Here is a 25933-nt window from a genome sequence, read left to right as displayed (position 1 = left end):
TTTGAAAGGTCTCGAGGAGTAGAATGTGAATCTACACAAACATTTTAAATTTTTATAAAACTGAAACAATTGTCACATGATTTTAATTTTACGTCTAAAGAAGTTTTACTTCAAAAATATAAGTGGTATCCTTTATATTGCTTGTGAGGTATCGTTTGAAAGGTCTCGAGGAGTAGAATGCAAATCTTCAAGAAAATTTTAATTTACTATGAAATTATTGCAGTTGACACAGATTTTTATTGGTGCAACAAAGCTTTCCTTACTTTTTAACAAATTAACAAACGTTTCGTTTACAAGTATCATGTCTAATGAAGGATAAAATCAACCACTAGTAGCAAAAATCTATTTTAAACACCATATGTCTAAACAATAATATGAACCTCAAATTTCTCCGAATTTCGCCAACAACTACGCATAAATAAAGATTTTAGGTAAGTTCTCATTACAATTCTAAAAAAATTTCCAGGTCCGCAGTATCGAAACAAAGAAAAGAAAGCCTCGATAAAAAATCCTCCCCATCTCACTCTAACAGAAACACCAACACAACAACAACAAGTACCAACAGACCGAACCAAAACTCACCAAGAAAAGACAGCAGATCATCTACAGATCACACGTCAAAACAAGGAACTACAAAAGGAATACTTTGTCAACCAAGGTAAAAGAATAAAGGTCAAAATAGGAAAAAAGCAAGCCAAAACAAGAAATATAAATGGTTTTATTTGTTTTCCCAGGAGGTGCAGTGAAGGTGCCAAAAGCAGTTCCTTAGAATCCAATGCTGATACGAAACGTCGTTATTCAGAAAACGTCGAAAATAATCAGAATAATAAAAAAGTAGACTTCACAACACCAGCTGATAAGCGGAAGTTATTTTCGCGGTCCAATAATTTTAGATATTACTCCACCAGCGATTTAGTTGACACAGAACGCAGGTAAGGAATCCTTACTAGAAACCAGTAAAAAAAATCCTGACATTTGACCCTGATCTTGCTCTTATTCCAGATGCTCCGCCTCCTGTTGCAACCGCAAATCAAGTGACCCTTGCGTCAGAACTGAATGTGAACGAAGAAGATCATCCCAAGATCGAACTTCCAAAAACAACCACCGCCAAAACAGTGATCAAAGCGACCACCAAAAATCCGATAGTGATCGTGATCGTCCATCAAAATTTAGGAAAAACAGCGACCACAAAAATAACGAGAAGGAACTTAACTACATCAATCGCAGAAAGAGCGACCAGGGAATCCCAAACGATCATAGAAGATCCAGTGATCCTAGATATTATAAAAGACAATTCAGTGATCCCAGCAACCAGGAGTTTGCACGACGCAAAAGTGATCAAGCAAGATGGCACAGTGATCAAGTTATATGTGAGATTTTAGAAAATCAGTTATACGAACAGAATAGATGCAAGGACAAATCTTATGATCGGATTAAAACTTGTGATCATTGTGAAAGAAAACCAAGAAGCCAAGAGTTCTACGACCAAGTTGAACCAAGTGATTCAGAGAGAAGCAAGTGGCGCAGTGAGCAAGTAATCCACCAGCAGGATAGAGATCATAGACGATCTAGTGATCCTAGAGGATACATTCGTCAACAAGATCATAGTTACTATTTTGAGGAAGAGAGTGATGATGTTTATTTAGATGACAATCAAGACTTCTCTGGTGATTACTTAAGTTTCCAACAAAACCTTTGTGACTATTACCCCGATTACCAACAGTCATTAGTAAAAGTTGATAATTGGATCGCAAGCGATCAACCAAGTAGACCTTTACGTAGTACAATTATCAGAGGACAGCATTTACCACGCGGAGATTCTAGTGATTTCGATGACAGATGGTTAGGACGTGACGATTCACTAGATTTAGTAGAAAGACGTGCCTCATCCTCCTACCTTGATCCTGATACTGTAGATCCTTATGCCCCTAGCATCAACGATTACTGTGACTCCAAATTTTATGGTACTGCTACATCGCATGATCGAATTCACGATTATTATACCCAGAGTTTGCCGACTGACTATTTAGGAACGGACGAGTTCTGTTACCAGAGCCGACACGGGCAGTTTCCTGATAAATATCTGGTGCGTGGTTCCAGTTTAGATGCATATGTACCAGTTGAAAGGGATTTTAGAAAAAGTGGACCGAGACATTATCAGAGTGGACGTTCTAGACGATATCGGAGTGGGAGTGGAAGTGGTCGCGTGATGGTTACGATGTCCGGACCGGAAGATCCGGACCGCAAAGTGGTCTTGGAGTTTTGTCACCTGCTGGAGAAGTCTAAGCAACTGTTTAATGGACTCAGGTAAAAATATAAAACTACTAATCTACTTTTATCATATTAATTTTTCAGTAAAAACTACTAAACCCCATTCCTAAATTTAGAACACACTTGGTTAAACAATATCTATAAAATAGTTTCCTTTCTTAATGCACCAAAGCTCTCATCTAGTAGTGTTATCTTAACCTCAGTCCTAAATTTTCACTTAATCTGCTGCAGAGATCTTCCTCAGTATGGTCACAGACAATGGCAGGCCTACTTCGGACGAACGTTCGACGTCTACACAAGATTATGGAAATTCCAACAGCAACATCGACCGATTCTGGATCGGAAGTACGGACTCAAAAGATGGCAAATTGGAGAGATAGCCAGCAAAATTGGACAACTGTATTATCACTACTAGTAAGTAAAATTGACAACTATTCGATTGTACAATTTGACCGCCTTTATGATAAAAATTGTAAATCTCTGTTTCGATTTTGGCTTAAACGATTTTTTTTATCTGCAGTTTAAGGACTAGTGAAACAAGTTACCTAAACGAAGCCTATTCGTTCTATGCAGCCATAAGGGGGCGCGCCTATTATTCAAGGGCTCTCAAAGAAGATAGGTGAGCCTATCTTACTAAAACCACTAAATTGTCAACAGCATCGCATGGTTTTTGACGTTGAATTTTTCCAGGTCTGATTTAATGGTGAAAAAATTAAGATATTATGCAAGATTCATCATGGTGTGTCTTTTGCTAAAGAAAATGAAACTGGCGAGGGAACTCGTTCAGGAGTTAGACAGACATATAGGTAAGCTACGAAAACAATCTTCCTTCTAGACTGTCCTGGTATCTTTTACCAAATTGCACACTTGCTAATTTCAATTTTACCAAAGTTTCACAGAACCTTTCCATATCCATCAGTTGCACTGAGGATTTTCATCTAAGTCAACACAATCACCAGAAATGCTCTTGAATCTATCAAATCTACATCAATTCAATTTTCCCTAATAATATTAAGATTCCACCATTGTGAAGATTTCTCCATAAGCCTATAATAATAACAAATGGCTCTATCTTATTACTAAAGTATGATGACTTTACTAGGTGACTACAGTGCAGCCTACGCAGCTGAAGATAGGCACGAGTGGATGTTAGTACTGGACGAAGCAAAATGTTTCCTGAAGGCCGAAGGCCTACTTCAGGTTGTTCATCCTGATACAGGACCGGTGATCCTTTCCCACAGGTAAATAATAACCTATACAATGAGAGTTCTGTACAAAATACCAAAACTGGAAGAGTTTTAGTATTTTAGTAGGACCAACTTAAGGTATTGATTACCATTGTTAACTGAGGAAGCACATTATGTAGGCAAGGTTCTGTACAAACCAAATGTGTCAATCACAATTTATATTTTGTTTTCAGATTGGGTCCCTTAACGGCGCCTCCGCCTTTACCACATACAGAGCGCCCTTTAATGAACCTGACGTTACAAGAGGCGCTTCTAGTCGGAAATAGATGTGATCAGGTAACACTAATGCAGTATAATAAAACAAATAGTAAATTTAAAGATTCAATAATTATCTTTCTGCTTTTAGGTAAAATTTTCTGAAATAACTGCCGACATGTACAGAATGCTTCAAACCTTAGAACGCGAGCCTGGAGGTTCTTTGGTGTCTGTACAACACCACCATCACCAGGACTTGATTGGAGGTCCTGGATACGATCAAGGTAGTCCTGCAGGAACCAGAGCTTTACCAGGTTCTAACAGCATGTCTTATGGACCTAAAGGTAACCAAGGAAATCGATTTCCAAAACAACAATACAACTATCTATGTTTGTTTCCAGGTTATGCAGAAAATGGTCACCATTACTCCTCGCGTTCCCGGAGGCACCATCATTCAGGTGGTCCCCCGTCCTACCGTTCGACGTCCCTCATAGGCGAAAACCCACATAAGTACTTACTCTATGCTCCAACTTTGGCACAACTACTCCTATTCTTAGCAGCAGGCAGCAGAGAGTTGCCCCAAGGGGGCGCGCTTTTACTATACCTCTCCGCAGACGCCTGCTTTGGAGCATCAAGTGGAACCAACGGAAGGAAGGTTCAGTCCAGCACAGACGAGAGTAAGTAGAAGTAGAAATAAAAAACTTCAACCAGGAACTCTTGTGTCTTATTTCTGCAGTTGGTTATGAATCTGGTGGCGTCGTGACTTCTACAAAACGTGATACGCCCCCGCCGTCGCACCATCATCGAGCGCCCCCACACTGCCATACCGATGACGTCATGGGGCATGGTAAGGACCCGCACTGCCTTTACCCAGGGGACCTCTACCCTTTCACGAGGAGACCCATGTTCCTGGTTGTCGATTCAGACAATTCGTTCGCGTTTCAGAACATACCGAGGTAAGTGATAGTAGATACGTCTTGAGATAATTTCTTGTCATCTTCAGGGGAAAAGAATATCATATAAAATGCCGATGCGACATGGAAATTTTTATTAATTTGATAGTTTTTATGGTATACTGAGGATAAATTTAATATTCTAATCGGAACGTGGAATCATTATGATAAATTTATTTACGATTAAAATATTCCAAAGTAAGTAAATGAGATTATGAATAATATATATGCGATAATATAATATACATCGATATATATGCTCGACGCTATTTTGAAACTATCAGAATTTATATTTTTTACATTCATAGTTTTAAAAAATAAACTCATATTCTACTCTTCAAGCCCTTTGAAACATGCCATACAAAAAATATTTAGTTTTTTGAAGTATAAGTTCTTTAGGCTCGATTAGTATAAATGCAACTAAAGAGTGTACATTTTTAGCAAATTACTTAGTTAATTTGTTTATTTATTTGTAGTTTTAGAAAATTTAAAGTATTGACTTGAAACTCAGACTGTTCATATTGAAAACTGTCATCTCAAATATTTATAAAAAAGTGCGTTTTATATTAAATAATAAAAATATAATAAATTATTTATGCCATTAGTAATAATTATTATAATTTTTTTTTATTCAAAATCGCTTAAAAATAAAACAGTAAATATACCGATATTTTTGGGATACGCCATTTTCAAAACTGTCAAGTGACAACAACAACAATCTAATTAACAATATTAAGAAGAAATTGTGTCATAATTAAATAATTTTAAATTCGTAATGTAATCATAATATAATGAATATATTATTAATTTAATTAATTTAATTAAAATTAAATAAATTATTACAATCCAAATGTATGCTTGACGCCATTTTGAAAACTGTCAAGTCACAATTATAATAATTTAAATATATTGATAAGTGTGTAAATCATAAATAATTTATATTCGTAATATAATTATAATTTAATTAATATAATATATATATATATATTTTTTTTTTTAATTTTTATTTTCAATAGCAATCAGAATACATAACTATTCTATGAGCTATTTGGCTTATGTCATTCACTCACACACATACACACTAATAATATATGAATATAATATATGAATTAAATTAATTGATTTAAAATAAAATAAATTATTATAATCGATATATATGCTTTACGCCATTTTAAAAAAACTGTCAAGTGTCAACTATGACAATTTAATTAACTATAATAATACTTAATAATGTAAATTATTATAATATACATTTTATTACGCATATTTATAATAATTATATTAATTTAATAAATTATTCGCGCGTAATATTTATTGGAGCAGAAAAATATCGATATTTTGACGTGACGCCATATTGAAAACTGTCAAGTGACAACAGTCAAAATTTAATTATCTATAATAATAATTAATAATGTAAAAAATTATTATAATATACTTTTGCGTGCCATATTTATTAATTAATCTATAAACTATGAATTAAATTAATTAAATAAAATTTAAATAATTTTTTGCAATCGATATTTATCTTGGACGCCATTTTGAAGAACTGTCAAAGTGCAGAAAAAATGCAGTGCTCAGCAAAACCTTATAAAAGTGATGAAATTCTGTTTATTTACGAATATAAACATAAATTGAGCTATTATAAACAAATAATAGAAGTTCTATGACGCATATTTAAATAGTTTTATATACTGACAAAGTTTTAAACAAGTAAAATGAGCGCTGAAAGTATACCAAAACATGCCAAAGTAAAAAAGCCTAGTATTCAAGATAATGAAAGACATAATCAAGACAAAAGTCTTCACAAATGTGGAGTTTGTGACAAAAGCTTTGCTAAAGCCTCAACTTTCTTCAAACATTTAGAAAACCACACAAAAAAAGATGCAGAGTCTTCGGAAGAACATGCCCAATGCTATTTTGTATGTGACATTTGTGAAAAACAATACACGGATGTAACTGAACTCCTTACACATGTCCGTGGACACAACAGGGACAAAGAAAATGAAAACATACTTGTCAAAGACAAGAAAAGCCTAGCATCCCCCTTGTATCAAAAACAAACTCCACAACCTCGTACTCATGTACAAGTTGTCTCAACGTCTTCCCGACTCTCAATTCCTACAAAAACCACACCTATAAATGCTGGGAAAGATCACAATTATGGAAATGCCACATATGCAACATGTTCGTAAGCTCGAGACACTCTTTAAAGAAACATTTAAGGATTCACACAGGCGAAAAGCCCTATCGTTGTGATATCTGTAATAAAGCTTTTGCACAACAAGCCATTTTGTCAAAGCATCAAAGAGTGCACACGAAAGAGAAGCCTTTCGATTGCAAAGTTTGCAAAAAGGCTTTTAGTCAGTCGGGGAGCTTAACTAGACATATGAGGATTCATAATAAAGATAAACCGCATGAGTGCGAGAAGTGTGGGAAGGCTTTTACGAGGTCTGATGCTATGGTGTCACATATGAAGAATAATCATTGATTAATATATAATTTTATTGTAAAATGTATGACTTATGAAAATCAAATATATAAAAACCTGATATGTACATATTTTTAAAAATAAAACATGATAAGAAAGCAATGTAGTAATTTATGAGTACTTTATAACTTTACTGGTTAATTATTTAATTTTGTACAAAAACTTAAAAAAATCTATATTTTATTCAAATCTTGATATTCTACTTCTCAAGACCTTTCAAACGATACCCCACATGCCACAAGACAAAAGTTTAACATTTTGAAGCAAAACTTCTTTAGGCTCGGTTACAAGAAATGCCATAAGAGAGTATATTTTTGACAAATCAGTTAGTTAATTTGCTTAAGTTTTTGTAGTTTTACTATTTGATGGCAAAATTTAAAGTATAATTCGAAATACATTGTCAATTTTTTTAATTTTCTTCTTAATAAAATTTAAAGTTATAAAATTTTTTGCAAAGGGAGAATATTTATCGCAATTTTATTTTAAAATTATATTGTACTCTTCTAGACCTTTCAAATGATACCCCACATGCCACATAAAAACAAAATTTGGTTTTTTGAAGTAAAACTTCTTCACTCGATTACTATAAATGCCATAAACTTGAAAAATTTAATATTTTATTCCAGTATTCAGATTCTACTTCTTAAGACCTTTCAAACGATACCCCACATGCCACATAAGACAAAAATTTTGTTTTTTGAAGCAAAACTTCTTTAGACTCGATTACTATAAATGCCATAAAGGAGTATAGTTTTGACAAATCACGCAGTTAATTTATTTATGTAATTGAAGTTTTAGATGACAAAGTATGATTCAGAACTCATTCTCAAATATTTCAATATTTTTTAATACATTTTAATATTTTTTGCAATGCGATATTAATGCGATAAATCTTTTCTGCAAAAATATTAAAATGTATTCAAGAATATCGAAATATCTAAAAATGAATTCTCATCTGATATCAAAAATTTAAACTACAATTGCATAAACAAATTAATTAAGTGATGTGTCAAAAATATATACACTATTAACATGGCATTTATAGTAATCGAGCCTAAAGAAGTTTCACTTCAAAAAACTAAATTTTTGTTTTATATGACATGTGAGGTATCGTTTGATAGGTCTAAAAAAATAGAATATGATTTTAATAATAATATTTCAGTATATATTCTACTATTTTGCAAAAACATTAAAACGTTAAATTATATTATAAAGACTATTGAACTGTCCGAGTTGGAGTCATACATTTTATTTTGTATATAAAACTACAAATATATAAACAAATTAGCTGAGTGATTTGTCAAAAATATACACTCTTAGGGCATTTTTGGTAATCGAGCCTAAAGAAGTTTCACTTCAAAAAACTAAATTTTTGTTTTATATGGCATGTGGGATATCGTTTCAAAGGTCTTGAAGAGCTGAATATGATTTTATTAATGAAATTGCATTGATTTTTTATAGCAAAAAATATTAAAATGTTAAATTGTATTAAAGAATATTAAAATATTTGACTATGAGTTTCGAATCATTCTTCAAATTTCGTATCAAATATCAAAACTAAAATTATGTAAACAAATTAACTAAGTGACTTGTCAAAAATATATACTCTGATGGCATTTATAGTAATCGAATCTAAGAAGTTTTACTTCAAAATATTAAACTTTTGTCTTGTGTGACATGTGGAGCATCGTCTTGGGTGGCACATCTCTTGCGGGGACTATCTGACATTAAAACATAATTTGTTCTAGCCACAATGGATGTATTTTCATCACAAATCGATAGTTTGTGTTTAAACTTCACTCACAATATTAAGGAACTTAAAATATATGAAAAGACTACACAAAAGACTTACTATTCAATAATATAAGTCTCTAAAGACTTTCAAATCTCTTATACGATATTCATTAGATGACCGAATGACCAGTTAATTTTATTAGACCAGTTAATTAATTTTATTATTTAATGACTGGACAAAATTGTTGTATCTATATCATGTCATCAGAAAAGTAGAGGAGTTGTATTTACTTTGACAAAGTAAGGGGGCTTACCATGTATGTCTTTTCCCAGGACCATCTTGACTTTTTAAATCTGACGTTAGACCATAACTTGCTTCAATCATCATGGATGTATTTTCAACATTAAAAGACAGTTTTTGTTTCAATTGCACTAATAATGATACTAAAAGTCGTACTATTTATTAAGACAGGACTCCTCAGACTTTTAATTCTCTCGCTGACCCCTTCGGTAGCCATCAACCTGCAATACAAGAAGAAATTAGTGAATATAAACAAATGGAATAAATTATTACATAAAGGCATTTATTTTAATCGAGTGTATGTAAGGGTAAACAATTTATTAATGAAAGAAAATGAATATAAATGAATTATTAAGCAAAGGCAGTTGTAATAAAGAAAATGTATGTTAAGTATGGAATTTAATAAAAATGAAAAGGATGTAAAAATATAAATTAAAATCCAATAGCAAGTGCTTAAGAAAACAAATATAAGACAGACACAATTTTATTTTTTGTGTAAAATTAAAAATGTATTTTCAACCTAACCTCAAAATATTATCTATATACAATGTCAACAAATATAAATTAAATAAACATACTTACCACTTAATAAACGTTTAAAATAATCTTTCCTATTATAATATATATCAAACAACTATTATAATTTGTTTAAATTACACTTAAACTATTAAAAATTAAAAAAAAAACTTTCACACAAACTTTGCCGAAGAGGATTTTTGACAGTTGTGATATAAATTTTAATTTGTCTAAAATTATATTATTAATAAATTATACTGATAAGTTTGTTATTTAAACATAATATATAATCGCTAAGTTTAAATTTATAAATTATTTAAGAATTTTATTATTTATTAAATAAATATGAAAAAATCAAAGATTATTTGACAGGCGTTACTAACCTAACCTAACACATCATTTATTTATTTACACAACTAGAAATTAAATAAACACACTTGTCACTCCATAAACATCTTAAAATTAATCTTATCACGTATTATATAGTTTAAATATATAACAAATATTTATTAATTTGTTTAAATCACTTTTATATTATTAATATCAAAATACTCACAAACAAATTGTGCACAAAACCAAATGTTTCTACAAATCTAAAATGGCGGCATGACGGGCTTTATGAATTTGAATTATTGGATGTTAAATTTTAATTTTCGGCTTTTATAATTATTTAATTAAATCTATATGTGTGTTATTTAAATATAATATATTACTGTTGAGTTGATAAGTTTATAAAAATTGGCAAAAGATTTTATTCTTAATCAAATAAACATAAAGGGCTATTGACAGGTGTCAGTGGTTACATTTAAGGTGAGGTATCGTTATTTTTTAAATTCAAAACAAAATTAAAGTATATATATTATATTAATATATAATAAACGACATTAATTTAAAGTAATGAATTTATTTATAACCAAATTGAATACAATTAATAATTATTTAAAATCAATTTTAATTTTTATATGTTGACAACTTCACAGTGTTAAATTTCTTAATATTTTATTTTAATTTAAATTTAAAACACAGTTAAAGTAAATATATATTAGGCAAAATCAATTTAAAATAATAAATTGAATAATAATTAATTCTTAATTGTTTAATAATTATTTAAAATTAATTTTAATTTTTAAATATCAGTTGACAACTTCACAATGCTAAATTTTTTAATACATTTTAATTATTGTTTTTCAATTTAAAACACAATAAAAGTAAATATCAAATAAACGCCATTAATTTAAAATAACAAAATGATTTTTATTACCAAATTAAATACATTTGGTAATAAAAACATTATTTATTAACATCAATAAATGTTAAAGGATTATTTAACATCAATTTCAATTTTTGAAAGTTAGTTGACAACTTCATAGTGTTAAGTTTTTAACATTTATAAAATATTTTTTGTATTAAATTTAAAACACAATTGTTATAAATATATAATAAATAAAATCAATTTAAAACAACAAATTATTTTATTATAAAATTAAATACGTTTAATGATTATTTAAAATTAGTTTTAATTTTTGAATGTCAGTTAACAACTTCATAGTGTTGAATTTTTAATTTTTTTTAATTCAAAACACAATTAAGAAAAATATATAATAAACAAAATTAATTTAAAATAATTAATTAATTTCTTATCAAATTAAATACACTTAATATTAATTTAAAATTAATTTCAATTTTTCAATGTCAGTTGACAACTTCATAGTGTTAAATTTTTTAATGTTTCTTAATTCATAGATAAAAGAAGAGTCTCAATTTTTATTTTTAAATTAAAACTTTATTAAAGTAAATATTAAAAAAGGAAAATTATTTTAAAGTTTTTAATTAAATATTTCCAAATTAAATGCTTATTAAAATTAATTTTAATTTTTGAATATCAGTTGACAACTTCATAGTGTTAATTTTTTTTATTATTCTTAATTATGCTTTTTTATTATAAACATAATTAAAGTAAGTATATAAAGAAGAACATTGATTTGGTGTAACTATTGAATTTTTTGATAAATATGTTAAATAATTATTTGTTTTATTAATTATTATATTAATACTTTTAATTAATTTATTTTTTAATTAGTTTTAATTAGTTTATTTTTTAATATTTTTTTCAAAATATATATTTAAAACACAATACTCATATATTTAATTTATATTTTTATAAATTTTTATTTATTTTTCAGATACTTCGGCCAACCACTAGTAGCATTATTATCACCTCAAGACATTCCTCCTGCATTTCAAGGTAAATCAAAATAACGTGTTATATATATATATATATATATATATTAGTGATGTGCCAAGTTGAATCAAGTGATTCGAATCATTCGAATCAAGCCTTTAACGACTTGATTCGAATCAGATTTTACTTGATTCGAATCAACTCGTATCAAGCCGCGAAATATTTACTGTGATAAAACATGTGTGAACACAAATTTTCATAAATATAAAAAAAAATGTTTTAATTTAATTCAATATTATAATAATATAAATAATAATAATAATAAATATAAATAATAATAATAATAAATATAAAAAATAAATCTTGAATTAAATCATGCGAGTCACCCGCCTTTAATACGCTTAAATGTATCACCCGACTCCAATTTATATGACTTTAACCGCATTCAAGTCGATATGAATTCATCCGAGTTCATATGACTCAAACCGACTTATCCCGACTTCAAGTCGTTATGAATTGATTCGAGTTCCTATGACTCAAACCGACTTATCCCGACTTCAAGTCGTTATGAATTGATTCGAGTTCCTATGACTCAAACCGACTTATCCCGACTTCAAGTCGTTATGAATTGATTCGAGTTCCTATGACTCAAACCGACTTATCCCGACTTCAAGTCGTTATGAATTGATTCGAGTTCCTATGACTCAAACCGACTTATCCCGACTTCAAGTCGTTATGAATTGATTCGAGTTCCTATGACTCAAACCGACTTATCCCGACTTCAAGTCGTTATGAATTATTCCGACTTGAGTTCGAAACATGTGTCCGTGTTTAGCATATCGACTTATGGAGATGCAGTGCGTATGGGTCTTGAGTGTTTGTTTATTTTTGACTAAGCGCTGAGAGCAAATTTGTTCATGAAATATCAAAAACTCATTTAGATAATAAATACGCGATTTAGATTTTAATTATTATCAAAATAAACTACACAACGAGTTTTATACACATACAAAATTATTATATTTTAATTATGCAAGTAATGGCAAATTCACACAAATGAAATAATATCAATCTTTACAGTAGTGGATTGAATTTTAAGTCATTCGTAAGACGTTAGATTCAGCTCCCTGTTTAGATTAGATCTAAACAATCAATAATATACACATGCATTCGTTCAACGTAAGATTAAGAATATTGTTTTATATGCTTTAGTGATAGAGAAGTGTTTGGTTATATTTTACTGTAAATTCACTTGAAAAATTAGTTATATTTGTAGCTAGTTTATTATTATATATATAGTATAAATGTATTCATCTCTGTACTTTTTGGAATTAATTGCTTACTAAATTAATTATTTCACTTATAAAATTATTAAAATGATATTATTTCTTCTCTTAAATTATAATTGTTCATATATGAACTTGATTCGAATTGATTCGAATCATGATTCGAATCAGGTTTTTTTCTGATTCGAATCACTCGAATCAGGAAATTTTCGAGTCGGCACATCACTAATATATATATATATATATATATATATATATATATTTATATATTTATATTTTTTTATCCAGATTTACAACGTGACGGGTCCCTCTTCACCCTGTTTCTTCATTCGCCGCTGCTCGCCCTGTGTCGCTGCTGTCACATAGTAGATTTGAGTGCCCACACATGGGACAGATGTCGCTCTCAGTACGATAGGTTTGCGTCCGAGGTGACAAGACTGATGCTGTCGCACACCGCTTCCTCCAGCGGCGCTGGTGTCGCTGCTGATATGCAGCAGGACGGAACGGGAGCAGGAATCGGGGAGGCGGAGAAAGGTTAGTTATATTCGTAATTTATTTATGAAATTCACTGTGAACAAGGAAACGAAAGACTATTCTACTGTCTGAATAAGAAACTGGGTTGGAAATGAGAGTCTGTTATACGTTGCGATCAAAAAACAAATAGAAATGTAAAGGTAAACTGTAAGTACAACAGAATGCCATAACGAACTTTTTGGGTGATAACAGGAACTACAGGAAATTTAAAGCAGAGGCACATGTTTGAATGGGAAAGTACAACAGGGGGAAAAACACTGCAGAAAACAGGGTTGGACATATAAGGGGGAAAGAACCATGTAAGGTCACATAGAAGAAATACAGAATGTACACGAGGAATTATTTAGGCTACAGAAAATGCAAGGAACTGAAAGCAGAAGCACATGACAAGAAAACATGAAAGCATTAGTATGAGAGTGAATTGGGAAACAGGAGAGGGACTAAAACATACAATGGAATTTAACAACGAGCACACCTTTGATAATGATAACTAACTTCTGAATACTTTTTTTCTATTTTAAATAATTTTTATTCGAAATCTACAAATTACACTCAATGCAACTTCTTATACTTTGCGCTCTCATTTTCCTTTGGATAAAATATCTTTTTGAGTCCCAAAACCACTAAAAAGGCTCCTCCCAAGAACAATCCGAGCCACACGAGCACGAGGTCCCACATGAAGAGTGTGGGAGCCCCCATAACGGCAGCCCGAGACCTCAGGTGGGGGGCACCTTTGTGCCTTAGCACGTATTCACACCACCACGTCGCCTCTTCTAGCGGATGCCTCGGGCGATCTCGGAAACGAGACGATCGCAGCGACATCTTTTCGCGATAGCTGGAAACGAAAGACGTTTTGGTAACTAAATCTTCCCATCGTCAGAATATATATATATATATATATATATATATATATATATTGAATGGTAGAGTCTTGGATTTGTGTATATTTTTTGTAGAGTTTCGAACAAGAATCCAAAAATAATACAAAATAAAAAAACAAGAAAAGTTTTTAATAAACAATTTCTTTATTTAATTATTTGTTTACTGTCAACGTTTCGGAACTAGGTACGTTCCATCTTCAGGACATCTGTCAAGAAACATGATCTTGATAAGATTTAAGCAAACAATATGTTTAAGAATATTAAGAAAATAGATTTTTCTTAAATAATAAATTAATTGTAACAAATAATAATGTACAGAAATATGATAATATGATCAAAATGAAAATGATAAAAATAAATGAGTGGATTATTAGAACAGGATATTAAAAATAATAGAAATTTTTTGAAAGTTATGGAAAAATTTTTTAAGAAAGGATTAATGATAAAATTGAATTAATTACCTGTATGTTTGAATATACGTTAGCACTTTTTCACTAAACAAGAATTTTTGACAAAAAATGAATTTGTGAGTTATTTTTCCGCCGAATAGTTAACTTTTGTAAATCAAAATTACTAAAAGTGTTGTCTTTTTAAAATTATTATTTGAAAACAAATAATATTGTATTCGAAGTTATACTATTGGCTTTTGGAAGCGAACTAAACTGTATTTGATGGATTCATATGTAACACGTGTAAACACTTGAAACGAGAACTGTGAGATTGTATGTGTGTGTTTTTTTCTCATGTTAGGGTGTAAATACTTAAATTATTGAACTTAAAATGAAGTCGATATTAATTGTTTGTCAAAAAGTGTAAAAAATTTAAATATGAATCATGTAATAGGTTGTGATCTGATCTAATGTTGACACTGTTAGAAACATTCAAGAGAATAAGACAACTCTCCACCTAGTTCCGAAACGTTGACAGTAAACAAATAATTAAATAAAGAAATTGTTTATTAAAAACTTTTCTTGTTTTTTTATTTTGTATTATTTTTGGATTCTTGTTCGAAACTCTACAAAAAATATATATATATATAAATATATGCACTGCACAGTGTTACCAACCTCGTACTCGTTAGCATCCGTCTCAACTTTTCGACGATTTCTTCTTCCGTCACCGTTGGAATTAGTATTTGTTCGGCGACTCCTGCGTCCACAGCTTTTTTTGCATTCTTCATTCGAAATACATCTTTATTAATTAATGATAATAACAATAATAATAATAAATGTAAACATATTGAAAAATAATAACTTTAAAATCAATTAGTGCAATTGATGATCTTGTTTTCAATGGAATACGATAAAAAATCTTGTTGTGTTGCCATATGCGCATGAAAATAGCATCACATTGTCATTTTTCCATAATTTTCAAAGCTTTCGATTAATATGAATATAGTTTTCTATAACTCTGTACAAAATAATACAAGAATACAAGGGTTTTTACTTTTTATATTGTTTCTAAATTGTAGACGATGCGATTAGTATGAACATTTAGCAACATCATCAAATTTTAGAGCAATTCTATATTGCTAAAAAGCTTTTGATAATATACAAATACTTTAATTTCTTAAAGCAAACCACTTAATTAGTATTGAAGATGCATCTTACCGTAAACTGGTCAGCAAAGAAAGGAATAATCAACGTCGGAACACCATGCCAAGTTGTCTCTTGAGAACTCAACAATCCACCATGAGACATAAACAACTTTGTTTTTGGATGTCCTGAAAACAACATCAATCTTATCATCTTATCTGAACTCGATCCATCCATCCATCTTACCCAAGACGTCATTTTGAGAAGCCCATGTTGTCAGCATAACATTTTTGGAAACTTTCAAATCGGTTCTTTCTGTTTTCCACAAAAAATGATGGTCGGGAAACTTTGCCAAAGCTCGGACGAACATTTGAAGTTTTTCTTCGCTCATCATGTTGTATTTGACGTTGGTTCCTAAACTGAAGTAGACTACGCCTTCTTTTGCGGAGTTGAAGAAGTTGTTGATGTGCTGGGAAAGAAAAAGACTCTACTGGGTAAAGAAACTTTTTGTGTTGCTTAAAACTGCATTGAGGTTAATCTGGAGCAAATTTAGAGAAACTGATAATGGAAGCAGTAGTGCTAAAGTGATGGCGAGGAAGAGAAACCGCCATCACTGTGATGGTAAATAAACGAAACTGCCAGTTTCTACTGTCTGAAGGCTTTTTACAAGATTACCATGGAAGTTGGAAGTGTTACAGGATGTAGAAGGTCTGAAATGTAGATGTAGATGAATGGAACCAGAGTGTGGTGCAAACATTTTTTTCAAAAGTCTATTATCTTACTTCTGGCAATGGTTTCGGTTCTTTAACCTGCAGCCCGCCGACCTGTATCGTATTAGGCAACAGCAGTTCGGGTAAATCCATTCCAGGATGACTATTGACCAGCGCCAACTCCAGCCTCTTTTCCAAATCACCCAAGTAAGGCAAAGTGTTTCCAAAATAGACCCTAGCCATTTGGTCTACATTTTCAACTGCCAACCGCCTATAATACGAATCCAGAGCGTAGTAATAAACATTCAGCGATCTCTGCCAAAAGTTCATATCACCAGGAAAGAAACTGCTGTAGAATGGTAACAAGCTAGGGACCACAGGGTTGCCTGTCAGTTCGTAAGTATTCGGTGGGGTCATGAACGCCGAGATGCCGACTATTGGTGGATTGTTAAATTTATGGACAAAGCCGAAGGTGTCAGGCAAGCCTGTGTAGTCAACGATGACCAAGTCGAATTTGAAGTCATCAGGGTACGCTAAAAGTTTCTTAAAGCCTGTAGTCTTCATCACAGCATCGGATAAAACTGTTATGTATTGGTAGAATATTTTTATTCCGTCAGGTATGCTCATTTCGGGGAATTCTTCAGGGTTGCCTGAGGCGTTGAAGATTTTCTGGACGGCATCGTAAACGCCTTCAGCGTGGAGGTAGTGCAGATTAGGGGTTGGTTCTGGGTCGATGTCGACGCTTAATGCTGTTATGTTGTAGCCTTTTTTGGCCAGGGTGACCATTATGGAACGATTCCTGGAAAAAAAATTGAAATAACTATAGAGCATGTTTGATTATACTTCTAGGACGTTTTGGTCAATTCTTGAATAAACTAGCTTTTCACGTGAAGCTAAACAATAGTTTACTGCCGTGCAATCTGGTAAATTGAACTTTACCAAGTCGGTGAATTAAGGTTTTGAATTGATCAAAGACATAAATTCTGAGAAAAAAATCTCTACTGACGACCAATCTGAGACTGTATTTGAAAATGATAAATAAAACTCTACTGACGGGCAATCTGATTAAGTAAAGTGATGTCAATGAATTAAAACTTTGCATAGGTCGGAATTATGGTCAAAAATTTTTTGTCAGTCGAGTTTTATTATCTGGAGAACCAGTTTGCTAGTCAGTACACTTCTCTTTTTTTGTAAGAATATATTTTAACTATTTTATTTGGCAAGACTATCTTAAGTTCCATTTTCGGATAAGATTGCTCTCTTATTAACGCATTTTTTTTATTATTATGTTTTTTTATTTTATTTATATTATTACACTCATGTTTTGTTAAGTGAATACCAAGAAGTTGCCATGGTAACAAAAATTTATAATTTATCAGTATTACCAGATGTGATGACTCTTCGATGCCATTGGCATCAGGCACAAAATATTTCCTTTTACATCATTTTTACTTTCAGTATTTTCCACAACATTAAAAAATGTTAAAAGAAATAATAAAAATAAATTAAAAATTACCATTTTTGAAAAAATATTAAAATAAAAATAAACAAAAATAATAATGGAACCAATCAATCAATACATTATGTAAAAATGAATAGCTAGTTTTTTATCTGCAAGCGTTTTGTATTCCCTTGTTGTCTTTATCAGTTATCGATAGTGCGATTAGATTTTTATTTAAAATGGAACAGTGTTGGTAAATGACCGGTTATTTAAAATAAAAAATTATATATATTAAAAAAATTTCAACTTATTTTTTTGATACTAAAAAAAAAATCTTATCCCAATAGCAATTGTTTTATCATTACAAGCAAAAAGTTTTTTGAATTGTTTAATTAAAATGCTTAGTTCTCTTAAAAATTGCCTTTTTTTATTCAGTTCCGTATCTCCGAAACGGCTAGACCTGCCTTTGCCAAAAACTAATCATCACTTCTCCCCATCTTGAATGTTGTGGATCATTCAAATCAGATGCTTAATTCTCTCAAAAACTGCTATTTTTGCACATTTAGCTCCATATCTCCAAAACGGCTGGACCTGCCTCCACCAAAAACAATTGACCACTTCTCCCTACCATTACAATTTGAATGTTTTTGGATCATTCAAATCGGATGCTCCGTCTCTCTCTCAAAACACGATTTCTATTTTCTGCACTCTTGTTCCGTATCTCCAAAACTGCTGGACCTGCCATTGCCAAAAACTGATCAGCGCATCTCCCTCTCAATAAGAATTGAATGTTTTTTGAACCATTTAAATCGGTTGATCCTTGCACCTGAAATCGTGGACAAAAAATTGTATCCCTTCTGACTTTTAGATGTAAAAAAACGACTAGACCGAAGGTGGTGAAAAACAAATGTACGGGTTACATCGAATGGCTTTTTATTTTTCCAATTAGGTTAGGAAATAACATCGACAAAAAAAAAAAAAAATGAATCATATATACACAAACATATTTTTCACAATTTTGGTGTGAGATGATTCAGAATGACTATAAACGTCGTGAAAATATAAAATTAGTAAGTCGGATTTTCTGGCAAAATCATAAACTTCTACTTCAAATTCTAAATGAATCTTATTAATTAACAAGAGAGCAAATTTATAAAATAAACCGTAAATATTTTAAGAATAATAATTTCCTTGCACACTAATGTATGACCAGCCCTCACACTATTGAAGAAAACAGTATTATCTTATAAGTGATAAGATAAACAAAGCTATTGAAATTAATCTTATTAGAAAAATTGTGTAATCATCTAATTATGTGGCACAAATTTTTTAATTTAATTTATTTACTACATCTCATTAAAACAGTGGTGGCCAATAACATAACTAAAAATTTATATTATAATTTATTTTTTTCAGAAGGTTATCTGCACTTCTTCGGAGATGAATATCTAAGGACTCTGATTTTAAGATTTGTTTTCTGCGACAACGTCTTGAGGCTCCATCGAGGATTCAGGAGTCGAAGATTTCGGCCAAAGTGAGTAAAAATTAAATGTAATTTAATATAGTAAACATATCTCAAAAGGGGGCAGTGCAACAGCGAATAGAGTCGGTGCATAACTTGGATAAGTTGATGTCTTGGATGAGTCATTTCTATCAATAAGGATTGTCTCTGCGACCATCTATTCTTCCTGACCATAACTACAAAATTCTAGTTACCTTTATCATTTATTTCTTTACCAGGTGTAGCCCTCCTCTGCCAATCCCAGATCTGCTGGAGCACCCCGCTTTGGGTCAGATAGTATTGCAGCTAGCCCAACAATTGGATGCCAGGAGTCATTTCTCGGAAGACGATTCCGGGGCGGCTACTGGGGCCTCTTTATCGACACCACCTACAGGCGTCCAATCTGGCGCCACTGGTGGAGTCTCATCTTGGGAAAGAGACACTGGTAGGAGGCAACATGTTGCCAGGAGTGAAATGATGCAACAGGAATGATGATACGCTTTGGAGGACATGGGACGTGAGTTGTGAGAAAGTAAAGGTGAAGGTTGATAAGTGACAAGTGAAAACAATATCTTATTTGATTATATGATTAGCTGCAAATTTTACCTTTTAGCAAGGATTTGAATCAACATCCAAGCTTTGAACCAATATCTATCTTATTTTCAAACCATTATACTTAAAAATGGAGAGTAATATATAAAACTAAACTAAATTGATGTGACATAAATGCAAACTAGATTGGACACTTTATTGATGATTCATTTGTAAATTGAGAACTGGTAAGATTATTTACCAAGTACATAGAATTTTATTCAAAAAAAAAACATAGTATATAGTAGTTTTGAAGGTTTACACCTTTGCTAAAATATTTATATATTGATGGTTTACACAAACTTTTTATTTGCTATCAAATATTACAATAATCTAACCATCTTACTTTTCAAGTTAATCTCTATAACTATTATTAGGGTTGTAACTTTGCTAAGCCTCTTGTGTTTGGTTCAGATCTTCGCTAAATAAAAGGTGCAATGGAATAACTGAGCTTAATAATTACTATTGTCATTATCTATTAATATTGTTTTTTGATATTTTTGGTAAAAACTTTTTGCAAACTTTCTCACAACTCTAAAATTAGACAACGTCTCTATAAATAAAGAAATGCATGATATTATAATAAGTTAGTTAGGTTTTTAAAATATCGTAATACACATCTGCTATATGTATGCGTTAATATATATATATATATATATATATATACATATATTATTACCATTCTCTATATCGACAAAGTACTCGTCCTTTCCTCAGCATCAATCACCTGCGCCTTTCTTCCACTATCTTAAATTATAATTAAATATAAATATAAATATAAATTCGTTATCTTCCACGAAACAAAAATTGTGTTCTGACACCCAAGTAGTAGTAGAAATCACATGGGACGAGGTTCGAATCTTTGCTCGAAAGACATAAGCCAACTAGACTGCGTAATATAATAATTTAAGGAAGATTATGGTTTATAAAATTTAAATAATATTAGTATAAATGTACGTTGATAACTGGTAATTGGTTTATTTGGCTTTTTTGTTGTTTTAAAATGTTTTCGTGCTGCTGTTGGTACTCACTGTAGAAACAACGTAGTGAAGTAAGTCGCAAAACAAATTCAAGATGGCGACGAATAAAAGTTGTTTTTTACTTTTTTGAACAATTTTTTTTGAGCTTAAAAATTAAATTAAATTAATTTAAATTCTTTAAGAATATGCAAATTTATGAATTTCCTATTTTAAATCCAGCTTTTATAATATTTTAAAACAAATTTTAATATATATTTTTCAGATACAATTTCTTTTATTTTTTTAAACAAATTCTAGACATTACCTTGTATGTTGATGTATTTTATAAATTTAAAGTATTGTTTGACTTTTCTTCTAGATGATTAATTCAATTATTTGTTATTTATTATAAAAAAATTATTTCCATTGTTACGACAGATGCGCAGTCTAGTGGCGTATGTTAGAACTGTATGAAACAAAATAGTGTAAAATATTATTTTATAAGATAAAACGATTTATTTAATATAAATTGAATAGAAATGCAATAATGGATTGTTAATTATTAATTTGTGTATACAACACTCTATATTTTGGAACTGTTATTTATTAAATGAAGTTACGAACGTTTCGTGGCCAAAATTTATGCTATCATCAGTGTAAAATTAGAAACAAATAAAAAGATTTAAACTTTATTGTGGTTTTTTTATATAGGTGATGGCACAAACCATAGTCTCGAAACGTTTGTAATTTTCAATGAAATATTACAGAATAGAGTGATGAATATACTAATACACACACACATACATACATATATATATATATATATATATATATATATGTATGTATATATATATTATACATCAATCTATTATAACAATTCTATTATCATTTTCGATGATATTGAAAAGATTCTTCGAACTTATAACCAAAATTGTAAAATAAATATAAATATATACATATAATTAATATATAAACACTATATTATATATAAATAGAAATATTAAAATTATAATAAACACATTGCTATAAAAGAAATCATACACTGACAAAAATACAATACAGCTTTAATGATATAATTAGCTATAATTTTATTCAACTATTTATGGCATTATATATATATATATATATATATATATATATATATAATTTATCTAGGTACATATATAAATACAAATATATAACTATATTAATCAATATAAATCGCTTTTCCAAATAAAATAAAAAATTAGAGTTTTATTGTGAGGATGAAAACTTTTTTTAGGCTCAATTGAATCTAAATTTATAATAATGGTAATATTATATATATAATTTACGGATAAACAAATTGAAAAAACAGTGGAAAAATTAATTGACGAAAGCGGATAAACCGATTACTTTCAAATAACGCCATTTTATTTTAAAAATAATTGAAATTGTAAAATGCAAAAACAATTTGTTAATTTAATTAAGTATAATTATATTTATTAAATATACATTTAATCGTATTTAAAATATAATTTATTAGATTTACAATTTATTATTTTATATTTATTATATTGATCTTTCAAATATGGCGCCATTTTAATTTAAAAATAACTTCATTTGTAACATGCAACACTTTTTTAAATTAATGATAATGATAATTTATTAAACATACAATATTCAATTATATGTAATGGGCCGAAAATCGAAATTGAAATTTTTTTACATTTCTCGACGTTTTGAAGGTTTCTGAACGTTTGGCATAAGAACTTACCTAGAAAAAATGGATGTGGTGTGTTAATATATATATGTATGAATACAAATTTCCAGTCACGTTTTTCGGGCGCACGGATCAACCGATTTCAATGGTTTAAAAAACATTCGTTTCCATTGTTAAGGAGATATGCTGATTAGTTTTTGGCAAAGGCAGGTCCAGCAGTTACGGAGATAAAGAGCAAAGAGTGCAGAAATAAAATCGAGTTTTTGAGAGAACGGAGCAACCGATTTGAATGATCTAAAAAACATTCAATTAGTAATGATTGGGAGAAGTTGTTATAATTTTTTGGCAATGGCAGGCCCAACCATTTCAAGCTAAATGTACAAAAAATTCCAGTTTTTGAGAGAACTAATCGTCCGATTTAATTCTTCTAATTTAATTTTAAATTTTGTTTCAACTTTTTTTTATTTTTTGTATATCGAAATAATTCAGATTTTATCTTAAATTCTGACTATAGTTCTAATTTACTTTAAACAAATAATTTCAACTTTGCAATTCAGTTTATATAATTCTTATAAATATTAAAAAATGTTACAATATTTATAATAATCTATTTGAAAACATTCAATATTCCTCGAACATTTTTTTACGGTACGGGAAGTTCCAGCAATTTGCCGAAAAAGCACGATGCCACAAACCCCACTAGTTTTGTATTTAATTATATTGATCTTATATTTAATTATATTAAACTTTAATTCAAATTTCAAATATGGCGCCATTCTAATATCAAATTAATTGGAATTTGTAAAATGCAACAACACTTTGTTATGTCAATATTTTATTAAACAAACATATTCAACTTAATATTTATTTTTATTGGCATTTAGATAGAAGTTAATATAATATATTAGATTTACAATTTAATATTTTATACTTAAATATATTGAACTTATGCATATATTCAAATTTCAAATATGGCGCCATTCTAATTTCAAATTAACTTCAATTTGTAAAATGCAACAATACTTTGTTATGCCATTATATTATTAAACAAATATATTCAACTTTAATATTAATTAATTTATTATTTTACTTAATTATATTGAACTTAAGCATATATTTTAATTTCAAATACGGCGCCATTTCATACAAAAATAAAATGGAATTTGTAAAGTGCAACAACACTTTTATTAAGTTAATTATAGGTTATTAAATACATTTTCAATTCAAATACTTTTTTTATTATTTATTTAAAAGTCAATATTATTTCAAAAGATTTATTTAAAGTTTTTAAAATTTATCCAACATGGCGTCTTTGACAGTTTCCTGACAGTTCAATCAAGATGTTTTAACAATTCAGTGACATATTTTAGGCAAAATAAACATTAAAATAACTCAAAATAGGTATTAAAGCACGTTGAATTTTGTTTAAATTAAGTGTTAATAAGTTAATTTATTATTTAAACATGTGTGAGGACATAAAGTTGTTTCCGAGTGTTTCAAAAATCAAAGAAGAACTTATTGAGTATACAGTAGAAGAAATTGATACAAATGGTGATGATGATATTAAAAAAGATGAAATTGAGGAAGAATTATGTCTAGAGACTTCTTTGAATAGATTTTTAAATCAGAAGTAACGATAGAAGAAGATATTAAGCACGATCCCCCTTATGAACTGGAATGTGGTAAGTATTTTATTTCTGGTAGTAAATTAATGATATAGATGAACAAACTTTACAAACGTCAAATCGAGTAACTATTTTTATCACCAAATGATAAGACTCCAAATCTCCTTCTGCGAGGGGTCCACAAATCTCTTTGTGCGACAAGACTCCAATCTCCTTCTGCCATAAGACTCCAAATTCCCTCTGCGATAAATCTTCACATTGGTAAAACTTATAACAAGTATTCTTCTCTAACAGGAACAAATCCATTCAAGTCTTTATAAATAAGGAAATCTTTTGGAGCACCCACATTGAAGACTCTTCATATCGATGTGGTTTTAGTGTTTCGATTATCCTGAGACACTATTAAATTATACATGAACTATAGCTTCCAGAGACTTGATGATGATTTATATCTATTTACATCTATTGTAGTAAGTGTTGTCGCTTTGTTTACCAAGAAAGAGCCCCTGGCTAAAATGTGGTAAATTGATCCCAAAAATTTGTCTTCCATGCTTCTGTAAACCTCATTCATACTAAAATCTGAATTTTTCTTTATTTATTATCAATTAACTCTGATAGTAAATGTCCTCTTACTTTTATTGCGTTTAAAGTAAATGAATCTAAAGAAGTTTTTACTTCAAAAAATTGAAATTGTTTTTTTATGACATGTGGGGTATTGTTTGAAAGGTCTTGAAGAGTAGAATACGATTTTATAATTAAAACGTGATAAATGTACTCATTTATGTGATAAGTATTCATTTTTAGTAAAAGAACCTAAAGAAGTTTTACTTCAAAAAATTTTGATTGTGTTTTTAAGGCATGTCGGTATCATTTCAAAGGTCTTGAAGAGTACAATATTAATTTCATAAATAAAAACGTGATAAGTATACTCATTTACATGATTAGTATTAATGTGTAGTAAAAGAACCTAAAGAAGTTTTACTTAAAAAAATTTTGATTGTGTTTTTAAGGCATGTCGGGTATCATTTCAAAGGTCTTGAAGAGTATAATACGATTTTATAAGTAAAAACGTGATAAGTATAATTATTTACGTGATAAGTATTCATTTGTAGTAAAAGAACCTAAAGAAGTTTTACTTCAAAAAATGTTGATTGAGTTTTTAAGGCAGGTCGGGTATCATTTGAAAGGTCTTGAAGAGTAGAATACGATTTTATGAATAAAAACGTGATAATGAATACTATTATTTATACATTTATGAATTTTAGTTAACGAATCTAAAGAAGTTTTACTTCAAAAAAATTT

At 29.8% G+C, this 25933-nt stretch overlaps 2 protein-coding genes across 2 annotated transcripts; one reads left to right on the top strand and one right to left on the bottom strand.

Annotated features, from left to right (window-relative positions):
* The first annotated feature begins 2209 nt into the window (after positions 1 to 2209).
* On the top strand, positions 2210 to 20267 carry LOC113365393 (protein SCAI-like). The gene is made up of 13 exons (XM_026606964.1): positions 2210 to 2307; positions 2503 to 2685; positions 2792 to 2890; positions 2962 to 3077; positions 3374 to 3512; positions 3692 to 3794; positions 3865 to 3931; positions 4115 to 4348; positions 4450 to 4669; positions 11889 to 11950; positions 13462 to 13707; positions 19691 to 19808; positions 20015 to 20267. Exons 1-13 carry the CDS (start codon positions 2210 to 2212, stop codon positions 20265 to 20267), a joined length of 1938 nt encoding a protein of 645 aa, XP_026462749.1.
* LOC113365390 (UDP-glucuronosyltransferase 2B7-like) lies at positions 14228 to 18296 on the bottom strand. Its single transcript, XM_026606960.1, has 6 exons — positions 18219 to 18296; positions 16906 to 17632; positions 16370 to 16592; positions 16199 to 16311; positions 15656 to 15762; positions 14228 to 14542 (listed from the first exon to the last, which is right to left on the bottom strand). The coding sequence occupies exons 1-6, from the start codon at positions 18248 to 18250 to the stop codon at positions 14260 to 14262; spliced, it is 1485 nt and encodes a 494-aa protein (XP_026462745.1). The 5' UTR covers positions 18251 to 18296; the 3' UTR covers positions 14228 to 14259.
* Positions 20268 to 25933: the final 5666 nt, after the last annotated feature.

This window comes from Ctenocephalides felis, unplaced genomic scaffold (assembly GCF_003426905.1).
Source record: "Ctenocephalides felis isolate EL2017-DRISC unplaced genomic scaffold, ASM342690v1 CF-g0.4_SCAFFOLD_00980, whole genome shotgun sequence".
In the NCBI taxonomy this organism is placed as follows: domain Eukaryota; kingdom Metazoa; phylum Arthropoda; class Insecta; order Siphonaptera; family Pulicidae; genus Ctenocephalides; species Ctenocephalides felis.
Note: the sequence above shows the minus strand (reverse complement) of the source record. Positions and strands in the feature narration are given on the sequence as shown.

Excerpts from the sequence above, each read along its gene's own strand:
- LOC113365393 (XM_026606964.1), top strand. The coding sequence starts at position 2,210 with ATGGTTACGATGTCCGGACCGGAAGATCCGGACCGCAAAGTGGTCTTG. Across the intron at positions 3,795-3,864 it reads TCGGAAATAGATGTGATCAG|GTAAAATTTTCTGAAATAAC; the intron begins GTAACACTAATG and ends TTCTGCTTTTAG. Across the intron at positions 19,809-20,014 it reads AGTCGAAGATTTCGGCCAAA|GTGTAGCCCTCCTCTGCCAA; the intron begins GTGAGTAAAAAT and ends TTTCTTTACCAG.
- LOC113365390 (XM_026606960.1), bottom strand. The coding sequence starts at position 18,250 with ATGCCAATGGCATCGAAGAGTCATCACATCTG. Across the intron at positions 16,312-16,369 it reads TTCTCAAAATGACGTCTTGG|GACATCCAAAAACAAAGTTG; the intron begins GTAAGATGGATG and ends TGTTGTTTTCAG. Across the intron at positions 15,763-16,198 it reads TCTTTGCTGACCAGTTTACG|AATGCAAAAAAAGCTGTGGA; the intron begins GTAAGATGCATC and ends TTTCGAATGAAG.